The sequence below is a fragment of the Colius striatus genome, chromosome 4 (genome assembly GCF_028858725.1).
Source record: "Colius striatus isolate bColStr4 chromosome 4, bColStr4.1.hap1, whole genome shotgun sequence".
NCBI classification, from domain to species: Eukaryota; Metazoa; Chordata; class Aves; order Coliiformes; family Coliidae; genus Colius; species Colius striatus.
The window spans coordinates 18322279-18340148 of NC_084762.1; the positions used below are offsets into that span (position 1 = coordinate 18322279).

A 17870-nucleotide genomic window follows, 5' to 3' on the forward strand; every position below is an offset into this window, starting at 1 on the left:
CCTCAATGTATTCCTGTGTGACCTCATCTGGGTGAACCTGCTTTAGCAGGGGGTTGGACTGGATAATCTCTACAGGTCGCTTCCAACCCCAACCGTTCCATGATTCTATGAATTTGCAGGCATTAGGGCAGCTGGGACTCGTAGCCCAGCAGTGGAGGTGGCCGTGGGATGCAGTGGCTGTAACCATTCCGCTGGGATGCAGAGATGATGTGCTTACCTGGCTACACAAATGAGCTGCACACCAGCCACTTCCCAACAGTTCCGAGTCACGGGGACCTGTGGACTTCTCCTCGGAGATGATCAAACTCACCAGCACTTGATCATGAATAAATAACTCTTAGCCTCCTACTAGCCAGATCAGAGTTCAGATTAAAAAACACCCTGGTAATCTTTAAAATCTCGCCGAGTTTGCCTAAACCTGACACATGCTTGGGAAAGGAGATTTTATGATTGTTTTAAACTACTTGGCTTTTTTGCTTCTCTTCTTTGGCAACTAGTCTTTCTCTCTCCCTCCCCCCTTTGCTGCCTCTCTACACATATACACAGACAACGATCTGAGAGCGTGCAAGAGAAAATGCTTTACTTTTTCCTGAAAGCTCTCTGCTGAAGGTGGTGTTTCCCCACCTCCACGCTGCTGACAAACGCTGATGTAAACAGCAGGCATATGCCCGCCTAAAAGGCCACGGGGGTTTTCACGTGAATCCTGTGTTTTTTCCACAAACCCTGTTACACTGTATTTCAGCTTAAAATATATCTCCTCATTTCTGGTTAACCTACAACCCCTTTAAGGCTAACGTAGTTCACAGCAGCAGGCTAAAACCACTTAGCAGAACCGAATTTTTAATACGGGCACTTCAGCTGCAGAGCTCTGGCAAAAAACCCAAGAGAGAATTCAAGAAAGAATTGTTAAGTGTGGCCATATTAAAATCAGAGAAACCCATACTGACACAAAGTGCAGGCTGAAATCATTTGAAACAAAATACCAGCTATGCCTTTGGTGTTGACGGGAGTAAAACGTGTCATTTGTAACGCCACCGAAATCATAACAGGAAGGAAGTAGACCTCAGCAACTATAAACAGAAGTTAACAGAAGTAGGAAGTACTTCAAATGCTTTCACATAGTGACTGCAAAGAAGATACTGAAAGGAGAAAATGTTTTCAGGGTTTTTTTTCCTTGTTTGCTTTTCGGTTTTTTCCACTTTACGTATCCATTGGTTATTTTGAACACTAAGAGACGGTCGCTGAAGTCAGACACAGCTTTAAAGTCCTCGTGTGCAAAATAATTCAGGGTACAATCAACAGCTTAATTTTCCTTCCACTTTTTCCCCTGCCCCATCCTTCCAAGGGAAATATCCCATCCTCTTTGCTAGGTTAAAATAAGTTGTTCATCTGCACCTCTTTGTATTCAAACTGAGCAAGTTGCATTTGGCTAGAACACAGATGGTACTCTCCCCTCTCCTCACATGACTTTAAGTCATGCTCCTTCAAGGAAAATAATTAAAAGTTCTTTCCAAAGTAAAAAATGAGAATTTTCCTTGATAGTCAACAGAGCCTCCACATAAAGAGAAAATTTCACACCTTGCTCTGTCTGAAAGCTACTTCACTCAAAGCCCCCTCTCAGGACCCGATTTCCAGCAAACAGGGGCCACCTGGTAAAATCCACTCCCATTCTTAACTTCACTATTTTGGTTCACTTGTCATCCACCTTTTCACCCTTACAGCAAGCAGTAACCACCCCCAGCTCCAGATGCCAGCCTGGCAGATACCAGGTCAGAGGGTCCCTGAGCTCTGGGCTGGCGAGGGGGATCCTCAGCCCAGTCCGCAGCCCCAGAGGCCATGGAGGGGCAAAGGCAGAGCCTTCAGGCATGTGCAGCACCAGATCCCCAGCTACAGGTCTCTGCTGCCTTTCCACAATCCAGGAAACCAACAGCCAAAGGGCAATCTCCCTGTTTTCCCTTCTCCTACGAATCACAGCTAATATTGCAGACATTTTCATAAGAAAAAAAAGAGTTACCTTTCTGACCTTTCCCTGCACTTTTGGCTTAGAACACAGTTCCCCATACACCTAGCCAGCAGTGCTGCTCAGCTCCACAGTGCAGAACTGTGCACGCCAGTTTTGCCCCACTACTGAAAACAACACATAGGAATCAAGTTGGTAGGGAATAAGGACTTTATTCTAAGATGTGAGCTGAAGCAATGAGCATATGAAGCAAGGACTACTAGGAAAAAAAAAAAAAAAAGTGAAAACCACATCAACTATTTGTATTGTACCAGTTGAGTTTGAACACAAAGTTCCCTTTGGGTAAAATGTGTGCGCGGGCCAAAAGCATATGCAGAAGTTCTGACGGCCACCTAGAGCAGTGCTTTGAATGTCTAAGAAAGAGCTCTCCCCTATCAAAAACCTTTAAGCCAGGAAAAACACTTCAAGTAACAAAGAACACAAAAGTAAAAAAATGATCTGTTGATTCAGCTTGGCACTGTGGAGAAGGAGGGGGATAATATATCCCGAAACAGTATGCATCTTTAAGATGTATAAATTCAAAGTCCCTAGAACAAAAGTCTGCTGCCAGACCAAGTACCGGTTTTCCTTTCTCATTTAGAAAGTCAAATGAAGCATGTCTGCTAAAGCATGATGAGGGGGCATGTTCTGGAGTTAAAGCTACTAAGATAACACGGTCTGCTTGCCAGTGAGGACATTTCACCGACCTGCATACCCAACAGACCTCTTCTCTTTGTCTTTAGAATAGCACCCTGTCACTAGAAGCTGCAAATCGCATCCAATTGCAACTCGGTAAAATATTTGAAGACAAATGTTAAAACAAGTATTTTATCAACTTTCTTGATACAGGAGGCCAAATGCTGCTCTCCTTGAACTCTCCCTTCACATTCATTTCAGTACTGAGGGAAGGAAGCTGTGAGTGCACACAAAGAGCAGAGCTGGCTCTGGATAAGTCAGAGATGGTGCTTGTTTTAACCTGGCTCATGCATGTGACATTGAAAAAGGGCCAGCAAGACCATTTCTGTGCTATTTTCAGGGTCTGCCAACTTGATTCTAATGCATACATTCATATATCTATATAAAATGCATAGTAGCTTTCAGTCATAAGAAAAATGTAACTTAATTTTAAACCTGCTCTTTGGGACTCTAGAATTCGAGTGGTCAATCCACTAAATCCACAGGTAATGAGCTGAATGGTCACTTTTCTTAACACAGTACCATAAATGCATCACCTTAGAAACTGCTATTATGGGGGCTCATCCAATAACAACAGTGGCAGCAACAAAATTCATTGTCAGGACGAATGTCAGTCAGGCATTAAAAAAATACGTCTCTGAAGAATTGCATTGTTTTTTAAAAATACACTGAAATGTTCTATACAAGAATATAGGCATCACACTTGGGAATCTAAATTTGTAACTACTTACATGTATCAGCTATTCTCAATAAACCATCTACATTTCCTACCCACCTAATAGTAGCTACAATTTCAAATTGGGAACACCTCAAATTTATGTGCCTTCCCTGAGATCAGTAACCCAAAATAAATAGCCCTGCCAGTGTAACAGTGTAAACTCTGGATTTAAGTCTTCGGTAAGAATCGGTCCTCGAAACCCCAGGAGAACATCAAGCAAATGTAAACACAGCGATCATTTTGTCACTTTTGAGTTACCCACAGCAACAGTGGAACCTATGTGAGATGTAGCATCCAAACGCTGAAGACCCGTCATTTGTATTATACAACATGGTTGTCCTAGTTCACTTTCCTGTCTTTGAACCCCTGAACACATCCAGCTGTGATGTGGGATCTCCAAATGTGTGAACCAGATCTGCTCCTCCACTGTGCATAATCACTTTTGCTGAGCATCTTATTCTTGGATAGAGGAATGGCGAATAGATCTGTGATAATCCTCTGGACTAGTCACGAGTTCTGGTAGATCATAGCCTCTCAGAAGATGTCCACTGTTTTGTTGAGCAAAGTAATACAGCTGCCTGGCAAACATTGGTTCAACCTTAAGAACAGACAAAATGTTAATCAGATATGTGACAACAATTCATGCTCCTCATCTTAGCTCTTTACTTTTTAAGTTAAAAACAAGGCAGGACAAAAGAGTTCTGCTTATGAGAATGGCCAAAGGATTTCAGCGGTCTCACTAATCTCTGTTTTAAACCAGGGTTTGCCTGTTTGGCTGCCAAGTGCACAGACTCCTTACCTCCACAGCCTTCCTTTAGAAAGGCACATACAAGTGACTCAAATGATGTCTTAGCAACTGCAGCCCTTTAGCCAGCCCCTGGGTGGGAGCGATGCCTTACAGGGCAGACACATCCGTGGACACACGACACGTTCAAAAGCATACACAAAGAGCTGAAAGGGTCTCATCTGCGTTGTAAAGTACTTTTGAGGACTTAACTTGAAACACTGGAGCCCTCAGATAGACTGAGACACATCACCAAATGACTCTGAAAACAGACTTCAACCTAACACCAAGACTACTCTTGTTTCAGCTCATTCAAGCTGCGATGAGGAATCTGTTCAACCACTGAGAGGGATCTGTATGATTTAGAACTGCCTTCACTTCTGCCTCCTCAAAAACCACTGTTCCCCCTCAGCGCTTTGGGCTCTGACTGCAAATATTTAAGTTGTACACTGAAAACAAACACCTGAATCTCTCCTTACTCCCAGGGGACAGACAGGTTGGACAGCTCTTCTCCACAGCCCTCTCCCTCTGGTCAGGTAGTTCCTTCATGTTAATACATAGACACTATTTTGAAGGAAAAATACACTATCTGTGGGTCCCAGCTCTGGGAAGGGACAGAGGCAGAAGGGATTGTTGCCTCAGGACAGCCTCGCTGATCTCACTTCCCTTCTCTCATTGGCATTCTAACCTTCCATCCTGCCATGGGGAAGGGAGCAGGGTGGGTGAGCCAGAGAGCTCCCCGAGAGTAGCAGTTTGGTGGGAGGGTAGAGTCCCACCAGACCATGAGCCAGGACAGCCTGAGAGGTTGAGGTACAACTGGTAAGGGGGAAACGAAGCTCTGGAAAGAGCAGGAGGTACAGGCTCACAGAGAAGCTGCCAGGATAGGAAAAGGGAGCTGGAAAGGGGATGTTAGGCATGAGTGATGGGAAGATGGAAAGACAAAATGGGGATGGAAGAGAGCTCAAAGAGAGATGGGGATCGAGAACCACCTCTAACCAGCCATTGCATAGCTCAGGATGGATTTGTGAGCTTCCCGCCTTCCAACCCAGAGACTTGCTAAACAGAGGTGTAGCTGTACAAAAGCTACTCAGCTAAGGGGAGGCCACAGCTGATGACAAAAGCCTGGCTTGAGACCTGTCCTGCTACCAAAAGGGCTTTCAAAAAGTTAAAAGAGGCAGTAGTTTTATTCTCCAGGATGCAATAAGCTAAGCCCTGCTGCTAACGTGTGCATTATCACCTCTCTTGTGGTTTTATGGGCCAGTACAGCCAATTTAGAAACTACCTGGTCTCAGTCTCTGTCATCACCCTCTCTCAGGCAGCATCCCGAAACACTAGCTTTGAGTATGTGCGAACTCTGGTCAGTCAGCCCACGAGCATGCCAGCTACCTTAACCTCAAAGCTGCATAGGCAGCCCCTGTGCCCCTCCAGGGCTGAGGTCCCTGGGATGGAGGCTGGGATTCTGGAGCAGCTTCAAGTGCAGCGAGTGTGAAACCACTGCATCCTGCACTGTCCTGGCAGCCTGAGGAGCTGCACAGCTGGGCTGGTGATAATGGCTCAGCTCTTCCAGGGTACCTTTCAGCTCTTTCAGAGGGGAAGGGATTTGCAAGAGATCAGAGGTGACACTTATGCTCTACAAGAGAGGGAAATCAGGTGCTCTGCACTGTTGAGGGTCACCACTCAGGCCTTGGCAGATCTGGGGATTCAATTCTGATCTAGATGGTGCTGCGTTTTCAAGGATTTATTGCCTCCCTCACAAGCTACATATACTGTACACTCGGAAAAGCCTGACTGGCAGATTCATATCCTCTGAGGAATACATTTCCTTTAGGTAAGGCATAAGTCCTACTTACATGGGCTGTAATTAGTTTCCTTTGCCTCTGCGGATCTGGAAATTCCTCCCCAAAGCACAGAGCAACCTGGTATCTTGGCAGCGGACGTCCATGGTGAGCAAAGGCTTGCAGCTCTGGGAAGAGAGAAGAGGCCGTACTGTGTGTTAAACTCGGCAGGCAGGCAGGCACCCACCATGCAGGCACCAGCTCACTCCCCACACTGGGATGGAGGAGAAAGTCAGAAGGGCAAAAGTGAGAAAACTTGTGAGTTGAGGTAGAAACAGTTTAATAGGTAAAAATAAAGCAAAACAAAACAAGTGATGCAAAAAACCCCCCAAAACAAAAGCAACCTCTGGCAAACTCCCACCCCAGTTTAACTGCTGACCATGAGGTCATATAGTAGGGAATAACCCTTTGGTTAGCTTGGGTCAGCTGTCCCAGCTGTTTCCCCTCCCAGCCTTACTTGCTGTGGGGGCAGAGGGAGAAACAGAGAAAGCCTTGATGCTATGCAAGCACTGTTGAGCATTAGCTAAAACATCTCTGGGTGACCAGCACTGTTTTGATCACAGATCAAATCCACAGCACCACATGGGCTGCTATGAAGAAAAATAACTCTAACCCAGACAAAACCAGTACAGGCTGGTAAGGAAGACTTTGTGGCTGGCTGAGCTTCAAATGCAGGACCCTGAAGCACAGTGGGAGAACATGAAGTAAGTCCAGAGGAGGATGACAGAGAACAGGTAAGAGGCAATGAGAAGACACTTTCCCAGAGATCAGAGGGAGCTAGTTGCAACACTGCAATCTTTCTCTTTCCTGCCTTGCCTGACGAGTCCTTTCACATGCACAAACTGGGATGTCTTCCAATTAGTATCTTGGGCTTTAACAGCGGAACCTCCTAGAGTAGACGTCAGCAGCAGCTGGGATCCACTCAAGCAGATGCCCAACAACAGCACTGAAACCAGGGGCTTAGTAGAGCCAGAGGCTCAAAGTACTGCCAGGCATGAAATTCAGCATCAGCTGCACACAGTCATGAAGCCACCATCACCACTGAGAGAGGCATGGAAAGCTGAAGCACCTTATTTATGCCATGTACCAAGCCAGCAAAAGAGCCTGCGTCTTCTGCACTCCTGTAATCCCTTCACTAACCCACACTCTTGCACAAAGGGAAAAGGTCAAATTGTACTGTTACTCCAGTAGTCAAAGTGGCCCTCATTAACCTCAGTATATTCAGCTAACATTCAGTCAAAGTACAAAAGGTAGCAGGGGAGGCCTTTGTAAGAGACTTACACTAAAACAAAAAATCGCTATGTTGTGTTTTAGACGCTGCATTTCCTTCTAGACAAGAGAAAAACCCATCTAACACAATATTCCCATTCAAATCTGCATTATGGGCAGTATTTCTACATAGTTGATTGGTAAAGATTTCACTTTAATTTACAAGCCCATTCGTGCTTTCTGGAAAAAGTCAAAATCGATACCAAAGCCAATGTCCCATGAAGCACTCCCTGCTATACTGCGGATATCAAACTTGGCATGACAAATGTATCCTTTCCCAAAATACACCCCTGTCATTTCTACTCTAACCACTCAGACCAAGGTGTGGATTCAGTGGCTACAATAGTGTCCCAGACCTGTTTTGAGACTGCTGTTCTTACAGAGAGGGTCAGTTATAGGAGTAAATCAATGTGCAGCTCACTTAAAACATGGAATAAAGTACAGTTATCCCCAGACTCTCCTTCAAAACCTTGTTTTCCTCTTTTCTTCCTACTCTTTTTTTTCCTTTTCTGTCAGAGACCATCCACCTGGTTTCTGATTTATTAACATTTTAGGCTTCTCAAGAGCACAGGTTGCTCAACACAGGCCTCAGTGCATCAGTGCAGTTTGCATGGCAGTGTAATTTCCCCTCCTGATAGAAGCCTGTTGCTTCTCTTCCAAAGGAAGGGCAGTTTCCTTCTCTGAAGGTTTTCAAGACCCATCCTGTGTGACCTGATCTGGGTGAACCTGCTTTAGCAGGGGGCTGGACTGGATAATCTCTATAGGTCCCTTCCAACCCCAACTACTCTGTGATTCAGTGAAGGTCTAGTTTCCTACAGTGGGAATGCCTAAGCTTGCTGCAGTCGGGGACCTCAGTACATTCAGTTAAGATGCAGCTGTGATACACTCATGGCATGGCACTTCCAAATCTAGCTGAGCAGCGACACATGCAAAAACCCACTTTGCACTGACTTCAGCCACAGGCTTGGGTTTGCCCAGGCATTGGTGCATAAGTAATTTAGGAGAGGGGGAAAAAATAATTATTGCTTGGGCTTATCTTTGGGGTTAGGCATCTAAAAAGAGATGTCCTGTCAACCGCTTGGAAGAACCCAGAGCACATCTAAAAAAAAAACACCTGAGAAAAGGGAAAGGGATTTCCAAAGCCATCATCAGAAACAGAATTATACATCTTTAAATTAGCATGTGATTGAAGCCCAAGCCAATACCCTGACCTCAAATTCCCCTTTCTAACTGTCACGTCCCACATCCATATGAGATTTCTCTCTTTAAATGCATTTCTTGCTCAATCATTTCTCCAGGACAGCGCGTCAACCCTGGAACATGAATTATGCTAAAGCTATTGGTTTGGGTATGGTGGTGGGGTTTTTTTCATTTTGCAAGGCATTATTCTTCTGAGAGTGATGCCAGTGCTGATGTCCTGGTCTAATGGGAAAACCACAGGGACACAGTTCACCTACAGTGATGCCACACATCTCAAAAAAGGGTCAATGTGTGCTCTTGCTGCCCAAGCTGTCCTTTGGGACAATGACTGTCTCCCATCAGTTTCTCTGGGTGGACACTTTTCCTCCCTCTAACTTCTCAGAAGTGCTGGGAAGCGAGGTTGAGACTGGCTGAGGCTTTGCCCCTTCCCTCTCTGGGCTGGAAGGAGAAGGCATGGTCCTGACACGTCCTTCTCCTGCTGCACTGACCTGTGCAAAACTAGACCTTCCCACAGAGCTCTGGAGAGGTAATGCATCTCCTTGCTCGGAGTAGCAGGCAACCCTGAAACACCAGAGCTTGTGAAATCCTTTTTATCCACAAGATATCTTTTAAACACTGGCATAGACTGTAAAGAAAGCTTTCTACTGAAATTCATACTGGCATTGTACAATCTCAGGCTCACTGTGGGTCAAGTTGAGAGCAGTGCGAGAGCAGACCACAGACCTACACTAGCAGATCCAAAATCAGGATCTACTTTCCTCTGTAACTCAATTTGTGGAAAGACTGCTTTGTTAGGTTCCTCCTTACGCTCCTTAAAGGGATGTAGGGTTTTGGGTGTCACCAGCTGAGCCTCATCTCACTCCAGCTGGTTTGTGTAGGGGCATCAAACATGCACAGAGAGTAGAATTTGAGAGGATTATTCAGGAGTCAGCTATCCCTTGACTGTGCTTGCCCAGAAGAGGAAACAGGTTATCCTTACCATAATTCATAAGGGAACATGAAGAGAGCACTCCCGTAAAGCTGATGTGGAGAGTGACTGGCTGCTGTCTCCAGAATCTAACCAAAGCCATAGAGGGAATTACCTGCTAAAAACTGCTGAGTATCAAAGAGCTTGCACGTTTGGTCCCGCTCCAGCTTGTTGGGTCGGTCACTGTAGAGAGCCAGAGGCCCGTCCCAGTAGATCCTGCTTTGGCAAAGTCTCTTAGCGTAGAGGCCATCAGGTGCCATCCACAGCACTACTCCTCGTTCCAAGTGGCTCAGTAGTTTTTCTATGTTCTTCCTCTGGCCGTTATCCTCTGGATAAGGGAAGATAACTTGGTCCAGGCTGCTGACCTCGTAACTTTGGCTATGGGCTATCCTACAACCGTCAGGGCTAGAAGTTGTCACCTCTTTTACCAGTATTTCACGGTAATATAAACAGATGTGGAGTCGACAATCTACAAGGAGAGGGGGGAAAAAAAGAAGTAAAAAAAATAATTCATTGTTGCACATTACCATGAATATTTTATGTTTTGGATCTGCAGTAAGACCAAGGGACAAGTTTGCATGAGATTCCTGAGGTTGGTGGCCCTACCACCCAGAAGACAGGCTCACATTAACAATAAACATGTAAAGAATGTAAATACTAAAACTTTTGGGGCACAGTAGCATTAGTGGCCTCTCATTTTATTATAAGGGCTACTGATGTGGGATTTTGGTGGGAACTAACATCCCACAAACTTCACATTTCTGTTTAAAAGGAAAAGCCTGCACACTAAAAGTTGTTTTTTGTCACACTTTCGCCGTTCACATCACAAATAAACCCCCTGGCTCAGTACCACTTCCTCAGATTTAACCAGGAAGTAGCTGTGTTTCTCCCCAGATTTTGCATAAAAAGAGGCTTCCGCACAGGGGACCTGCAAACTCACACTCAGCTGCCTGAGGAGAAACAACTACTGGCTCCAGCTCCAACAGAGCTGTACCCAAAATCCCTAGTCTTGCTTTCAAATGGCTGTTTGGTCAACTTGGCTGGTCCCTGAGAACTCTCACAGCACTGAATATATATGTGTGTGTGTGTGTGTCATATATGTTTATAGATATATAGAAACACACACACATACAGAACATACAAACCTGCTCAAGAAACCTGCCAAGCATCGCGTTCCAGGTTAACCCATTACTTCTGTGACAAGCGCATTCCCACACCTTTTCCCAGAGCTACTCAAAACCCCCCCAGCAACTGGATGTCTGCAAACCTGACTGAAATAACTCTCCTTTTCTTTCCCGAATGCCTTTTTTCCACCAGGAATACTGAAGCAAAGCAAAGCCAGATGGCACCAGCAGGATCACAGCAAGGTACCCAGGTAACACCGGTTTCGGAGGCAGATCCTCCCCAATGAAAAACTGACTAAAAGTCACAGTCTCCCCCAAATTTCCAGACTCCCTTAGGAAGGCCTGATTTGGTGGCTCACCAAAGCAAAACAGCACTAACACCAGCAGCCAGTGAAGCCCTTCCATTCACTTGAACCACCTCCATCCCTTGGAGCTGAGGCTACAAGTGCTTAAGTATCCCAGAAAACACAGGCTTAAGCCCACGTGCCAAATTAATTCACTGAAGGGATTTCTTTTCTTTTTCTTATTCTTTTTTGTTTCCATCAGAAAGGAGAGATGGTGTCGTGGAAAGGTAGAAGTGGTAGTCTCCTTAACAAAAGAGTTTAACAACTCCCTAGGAAGCCCGGGGGGTTACGGACCTTACCTGACAGAGCAAGGGCTTCACCAGACCTCATGCTTGGCTCAATCGGGATGCCAGGAGTCTGGGACTCAGGAGGGGCACAAGCATAAAAGGTTCCTGTCACCTGACAACCTGTTTTCACAAACAAAAGTCAGTGACAGCTGCCTAAAATCCTTAAAAGAAAAGCTTGGGCAGAGATCATAGTGATGCAAAAGTGAGTTTTTCTGGGCACCACCAGGAACCTTCTCTCTTCCTTCCTTCTTAAAAAAGGTCTTTATTTCCCCATTTTTATAGGGATGGCAACTCTACCAGTCTCTCTAGATGTTACTTGGACTACATTTTTGAGTCTGCATGAAATACTGCCTGAGCATCTCAGTATTGTCCCTAGTCATCCTTCCTTACCTAATGAGTGACTCTATTACAGAAATGATTTATATTTTTAACTAGCCTATAGTGCTCTTCAGAGTCACCTGCATAAAACAATTCAGTGAAAGGAATTTTACCACAGAGAGGTGTAACAATAAAGATGGAATTAACACTGTTTAAAAAGTAGGTAAAGAAAAGTGTGCAGCAGGAGACTATTAAGGTTTTATTACCGGGACTACTATTACAGTGTTCCGAGAGATGCCTTGCAGTAAGTGGATTATAACACGGGCAATTGATGGTTTCCTCTGTTTCTTAATGTCAGTGAAAGTCTCTGGAGAGGGATGCAAAGCGATTTGCAGACCAGCACATGCACTACCTTTCCCAACAGCTCAATCAGGAGCTGGAGCGGGTACAACACACCCACAGCTCCTGAAAAATCTCAGAGTCCAATGAGAAACCCAATGCCAGCCCCTAACAGCTGCCTCCAATTTCAGCAGAGCATCCAAACGTGCGTTTAACTGCTGTGGAGGATGGAATTCACTCAGGGCAGTTCACTCAGCTTGCTACCTCAGGAACAGCTCAACTAAAAGCAAAGGATTCTGCCTCAGAATTCCAACATACTGCTAGGCATACGTTGCAGTGCATATTTGCTTTTTAGCAGACCCAGAGATTTCTCTGCACCAAAATCTCTAGAGAGTTGTCCTCTCAAAATGCAGCATCTGCTCTAAGAAGTCCTTCCTTGCTTCCCATCCTTTCCTGCCCTTCTGAACCAGCTGCTTCTCCTCACGAAACAAAAGCCTGCATCCTCAGGTGAGTTACCCTGCAAGGCTCTACGGCACATGGTTCCCTTTCTCTTCCATTTTATCCCCTGCAGGCTTCAGCATTGCCAGTTTTCACAATTCAGGCTTTTTTTCCTAAGGATGCAGAGCTTGGAAAGCCATGATTATGTCAGGCTCTGGTACTGTGAGATCTTTGGGGAAGAGAACATCCCTTTATTCTGTTTTTGCTGTACCAGCCCCAAGAGAGACTCAATCCATGACAAGTTGTCCTGTAGCCACAGCAGTAAAATACAGTAATAACTTCAGCTTCCCTCTCGGGAGAATAATGCCATTCTAATCCAGAAGCCTGGAGGGAAAACCTCACTGATGCGTGCCTCAAAAGGTCCAAAATCAGCAAGCAAAGCCAAAGAACACATGTTCCTATTTGCAGGGTTCTAGCGAGGAGACTGGTTCCCTTCTTATCACCCAGTGCTTTGAGACAGCAGAGAACTTTAGAGGGGGGGATTACTTGTATCAACTCAGAGGACTGCACAGCCCCGACACCACACATATAGTGGTGGTGAAAGCAAGAGCCAGTACAAAGGCTCTTGCCATGGACTCCAGGGCTCTCTCTGAACCCAGCACTCCTCTCCAGCCACTTCCGTTAATTCCAGTCAAAGCCACATAATAAAAAACTTGAAATCTGTGGTCCTTCTGGGTGACCAGCCTCAGCCAGGAACCCTGAACGGGAGCATCTTACCGTTTTCACAGCCAGGCCCTTGCCAGTGGTGGCTGCGTGCTGTGAAGGGGACACTGGCGCACTGGTAAGGGATGTCGGGATGCGGCTGCTCCGGGGCAAACTCCCTCCAGTTCCGCTCGTGGGGCACCATGTAGTTCGGTATCTGCTCAGTTTGAGATAATTCTTTTACTCAATAGCTCTCAAAACTTAACGGTCTGCATTGCATCAGCTTTCACGTCTCAGCTCCTTGATTTGCTCTGCCAAAGCCCATGGAGGTCTAAGCATTGCCCGGGCTACACAGATGGCACTTTGCCACCACCACCAAATGAGGCTTTCAAATGAAATTCTCATCACTGGTGTAAATAACAAGCAGGGTGGAATAACAAAAGGCAGTCAAAGCATTGCTGGTAAATGTCTGCTTGGAAGAGCACAGCTTCATTGGGTGCTTACATTCTGGCACCAGCAGAATGGCAGTGCACCATCATCCAACAGAAAAGAGCTATTACTGAGGGACAAACAACATCAAGGGAAATCAACTGCCCTGTGGCCTCATATGACATTAGAGAAGCTGCTTCAGTTTTCATAATAAAGTTTCTTCCCAGAGAGAACCAGAGAGCCATGCCAGCAAAGACAGACACAGCACACAGCACAGAAATGATGCTGCTCAACACACGAGCATCGAGCGAAACGCACAACTAATGTCATACCTGAGATGGTAGTGAAGTGTAAGGTGATGTTACAGGAAAGGGATGGTTCATCATTAATGGTTGCTCCTCCATGCTGATCTGTTTTGCACCTATATTCAGCAGAGGGATGAAAATACATAATGATAATCAAATCTTAAGGAAATCCAAATTTGGCACTCTGAAGGCAAATCCATACAACCTGCCTTTGAACAAGCAGAGGACTAAAATGCCCTCCAGTACCTGCTTGGGACAGGATTCCCAGTTCCCCTATCCCTTTCAGACAGCTCCCAGAGGCAGCCTGTCCTGCTGGGCTCCCCTCTGTCCTGCAGAGAACAGCTCAGCCATATTCAGTGTGCCACCATGTCCCCCCAGGGCTTTGACAAGCCTTTGCCTCCCACAAGCTCTGCTTGGCACCAGAGGCTTCTTGGAGATCAGGCACGGCCTCAAGTCTCTGTCTAGGAGGCTACAGGCTGGGCATCTCTTGCTCCCTCAGCTCTTTCACCCCTCCAGCAGCTACCAACTGTCCGGCTCAAACCACTTCTGCTCTTCCCCATATTCAGAACCTACATACAGCAAGTACTTTTTTCTGGAGTGGGGAGGTTGGCCTGTGCCTTGAGCCTCTTGCTTGGCTCCCTCTACACAGAGCTGGCAGGGAGGCTCCATGAGCAGCTCCTCCAGCAATGCGCAGGGCGCCCGCCTGCATCTTCTGTGAGGGCTCCCTCTCAACACTGCGACTCAAGCGCCAGGGCTCCTCCCGCAGACACAGACCCTTCGGGCATCAGAACAAGCTGCACTTGAGCCCTGCATTTTGGCTCCTTAAAAGACTTTCAAACACCACAGAGCCATTGCAGAAAAGCACGCTTCAGTCCTCACATGCTTGCAATGTATGCTTCACACTCCATTACATGGGGGATTTGAGACACTTTACCTTTTTTAGCCCCTTCTGGCACTATTCTGTACACTTTGTAGGGATCTGAGATGTCCAGCTGGCTTCTCTCCACCAGTTCTTCAAAGTCATTGCTCTTGTTCAAAGCACACCTTAATCTTGTCTTCCAGGTAGGGGGATCTGGTTTATCAATGCCCTCTCTGAACTTTCCTTTAAAAAGAGCCCAAGCCTGGAAACATTTCAGATAATCAAAAGAATGAGAGAAGAAAAAGAATCAACTACAAGGTGCAAGTCCACAATGACTGAAATAGCATATGTGTGTGTGCTTATATGTGCATGAATTTACTCCCCACAGGTTTAGGCTGAGAAAAAAGCAACAGAGAAAGGTAGGAAAAACAGTTTAGCGAGCACAAGGAAAGGGAGAAAATGATCCAAGATGAATGTGGAAATAGATGTGCCACAGTCCCACAAGCATTTAGCTCCACGTGGAGAAGTGGGGAAGGGCGGCTGGTCCCATCGCACAGGCACAGGGGACACCGGGGCACAGCCAGGACCAGCGGGCAGGCAGCCAGCAGGCAGGCAGAGCTGAGCCGAGCCAAGCTCCCCGGCAGCCTCCTGCCCCAACTGTGTCCCACAGCCTCTAGCCCAGGCTGAGCCCTACCTTGAAGAGGGCGGCATCCTCCTCGCGGTTGTAGTCCTGCTTGCCGGCGTGCTTCCAGGGGATGCGGAAGATGCTCTTCTCATCATTTTCCCACACCAGCCCTGGGTACTTGCCACTGTCTATCTGGTCGATCAGCCACTGGCGGAGTTTCCCGTTGCCACAGCTCACTGAGTTCATCCCGCACTCACCCGGCTCCAAGTTCATGCCACTCGTGTCAGAGGCCCTGCCTCGCCAAGCCCGCCTCTCCACACTCACCCTAGCACCGGCTCTCTGAGGGGCTGCAGAGGAGGGGGAGAGGGGCAGGATAGGGGTCAGAGGTCAGGCAGTGGCTGCAGTCGCCACGTAGAGCACCCGCCAGCAGTCCCCAGTCCCTGGTGCCACGGGTATCGTGCTAAAGGGCAGCTATGGCGTGCAGGGAGGGCCCGGAGGGGGGGCCGGGAAACACGGTACAGAGCCTCAGGAAACCAGGCACAGCCCCCCACTGCCCTCCCCGGGCACCACTTAAGCTGCGGGCTCTGACAGACTTCCCCCTGTCCCGACACTGTTTTGCATGAACATACGGAGGCTGTTGAAATCTCCACCGCAGGTGACTTAAGGCATAACTCCCCTGTCCCGCTCAGAGTGCAACTGGGATTTTACTTTTTAATCAAAAAAGAAACGCACAAAACTGTATCTGCACATGACAGCCCATGTCTGTAACGTCAGACACACGCATATGGTTTGGAGGGCTCTGTGTGCAGTTATGACATACACAGCATCTAACTCTTAACAGCCAAGCAGCTTCCACATGCTCACTTAAGCGAGACACCTTCCAACACATATGTCCTACACACATCTACCCCTCCAACTGCTCCCAACATGCACATATAGTAACAGTCACATCCATACATTGCTAACACCTAAAAAGACAGCAGCCCATGGAGCCTGGCAGCAGGGCCATGTCCCCAGGGATGTGAGAGCCCACAATCAACCAACCCAGTGAGAGCACTGGGCACACAGCCAGGCCAGGTTTGTCCTCCCCCCGATCTGAAAAAGCACTAAAATGCCACCAAGCTTCATTTGGTGGGGTTTTTTTTCTTTTCCCCCACCATAGCATCTAATTAAAAAAGTAGTACCTCACCCACGGTCTTTGCTTCTGTACCAAGGGAAGCTCTCAGAGACCCTTGTTAGGCAGGTGCACACTGCCGTAGGCAAATTGGCAGCTCTTCACCCCTTACACCCCTTCTCAGGCAGCAGCATCCCTCCAGACACCAAACCCGGTGTCCCTCAGCTCTGCTCTGGGCACAGTGTACCTGGGCGGCCAGCGGGGGCTGTGGTTCCCCCACACCTGACCCGCAGGAGCCCGTGTAAAGACCCCAAAAAGGTCCTTTTCCCCCCTTTACAACACATGAAGTAGATTCCTCCTACCCTTTCCCTCGACCCTCCCAGGGAGCAAATAACAGGGTGAGTATTATTATTTTTTCATTAAATTGGGAAAGGGGGGAATATTACCAATAAAAGAAAAATAGATGGGGGGAAATGTCTCGATGAGGTGTCGATGGCATCGGGAGAAGCCCAGAGCCGGGAAAGCCGAGGTGCCCGCACCGCCCACCCGCCAAGCCCGCAAGTCCGCCGGGTCCCAGCCTCTCTGCCCGGGGGGACGAGGGGGTTGCCCGGGGGGACGAGGGGGTTGCCCGGGGTAGGGGGCTGCTCTGCCGCCGCTTACCTCTGTCGCGGCGCTGGAGCGGGCAGAAGCCGCTGGTCGCCGGGCCGGCTGCCGAGACGGGGCGGACAGCGACTGGGCCGGCGGCACCGGGAAGTTTCTTTATATGATGGAGGGCGTCGTGCCCGGGTGCGGGAGGGCGGGGGGAAGGCGGGCCCCTGCCCGGAGGTGGAGCCGGCGGAGGGGAGCGGGGACTTTGCGAGCTGGAAAACATCTGAGGCAGTGACATATGCCCATTGCTGGTAAACACAGGCGGGGGGGCTGGGGGGGCGCAGCCCGGCGCCCTCTCTGAGTCCGCGTTGGGCTTTTTTTTTTTAAATGTATGCAGACAGGCACATATACATAAATAGCACGGGGAAACTCCTACCTATGATAGCCAGGCGGCTTTTACTGTAAAAGACCCAGCCAGCTACACCCACCAGAAACGTTCTAGACGGCGCCGGCCGGGTAGACGGCGGGGGCATCCTCTCCCCCCCACCCGCGCACCCACGCTGCTCCTGGGGCCAGTACCCGCTGCCCTCACCCACTGCCCCTCAACTCAGCTTTGCCCGGGCAACCGAGCCGGGATGGCAGAAGGGAGCGAGGAACTCCCCCGGAGAGCCTGCCTCGTCCCGTGCGGCCCGGCGGGTGTGAACTGGGGCTATACAAGGCGGGGGGCAGGAGCGGCTTCGAGCCCGCGGGCAGCGAGTCCCGACGGGACGGCGGCGGCGGGAGCCGGGGGCAGCTCCAGGGTCGGGAGCCTCCCCCTCGCCGCCGAGCCCCGGGGATGCTGCCCCGGGAAATCTCGCCTTAAGAACCAGAACTGAGGCTGGGCAAGCCACTGCTCTCGCCTGCCTACCAAAGCCCTAACGTGGCGGGAGC

The 17870-nt window shown here is 48.2% G+C and overlaps 1 protein-coding gene across 2 annotated transcripts; it reads right to left on the minus strand.

The window, feature by feature from the left end:
- Positions 1-2171: 2171 nt before the first annotated feature.
- IRF4 (interferon regulatory factor 4) lies at positions 2172-17234 on the minus strand. 2 transcript variants are annotated; one of them, XM_061994998.1, is made up of 9 exons: positions 17013-17234; positions 15308-15585; positions 14689-14875; positions 13782-13870; positions 13096-13237; positions 11236-11343; positions 9584-9937; positions 6048-6160; positions 2172-4011 (listed from the first exon to the last, which is right to left on the minus strand). In XM_061994998.1, the coding sequence occupies exons 1-9, from the start codon at positions 17221-17223 to the stop codon at positions 3868-3870; spliced, it is 1626 nt and encodes a 541-aa protein (XP_061850982.1). In that variant the 5' UTR covers positions 17224-17234; the 3' UTR covers positions 2172-3867. The 2 variants fall into 2 exon arrangements, with proteins under 2 accessions (XP_061850982.1, XP_061850983.1); XM_061994999.1 differs by lacking the exon at positions 11236-11343.
- Between the last annotated feature and the right edge of the window lie 636 nt (positions 17235-17870).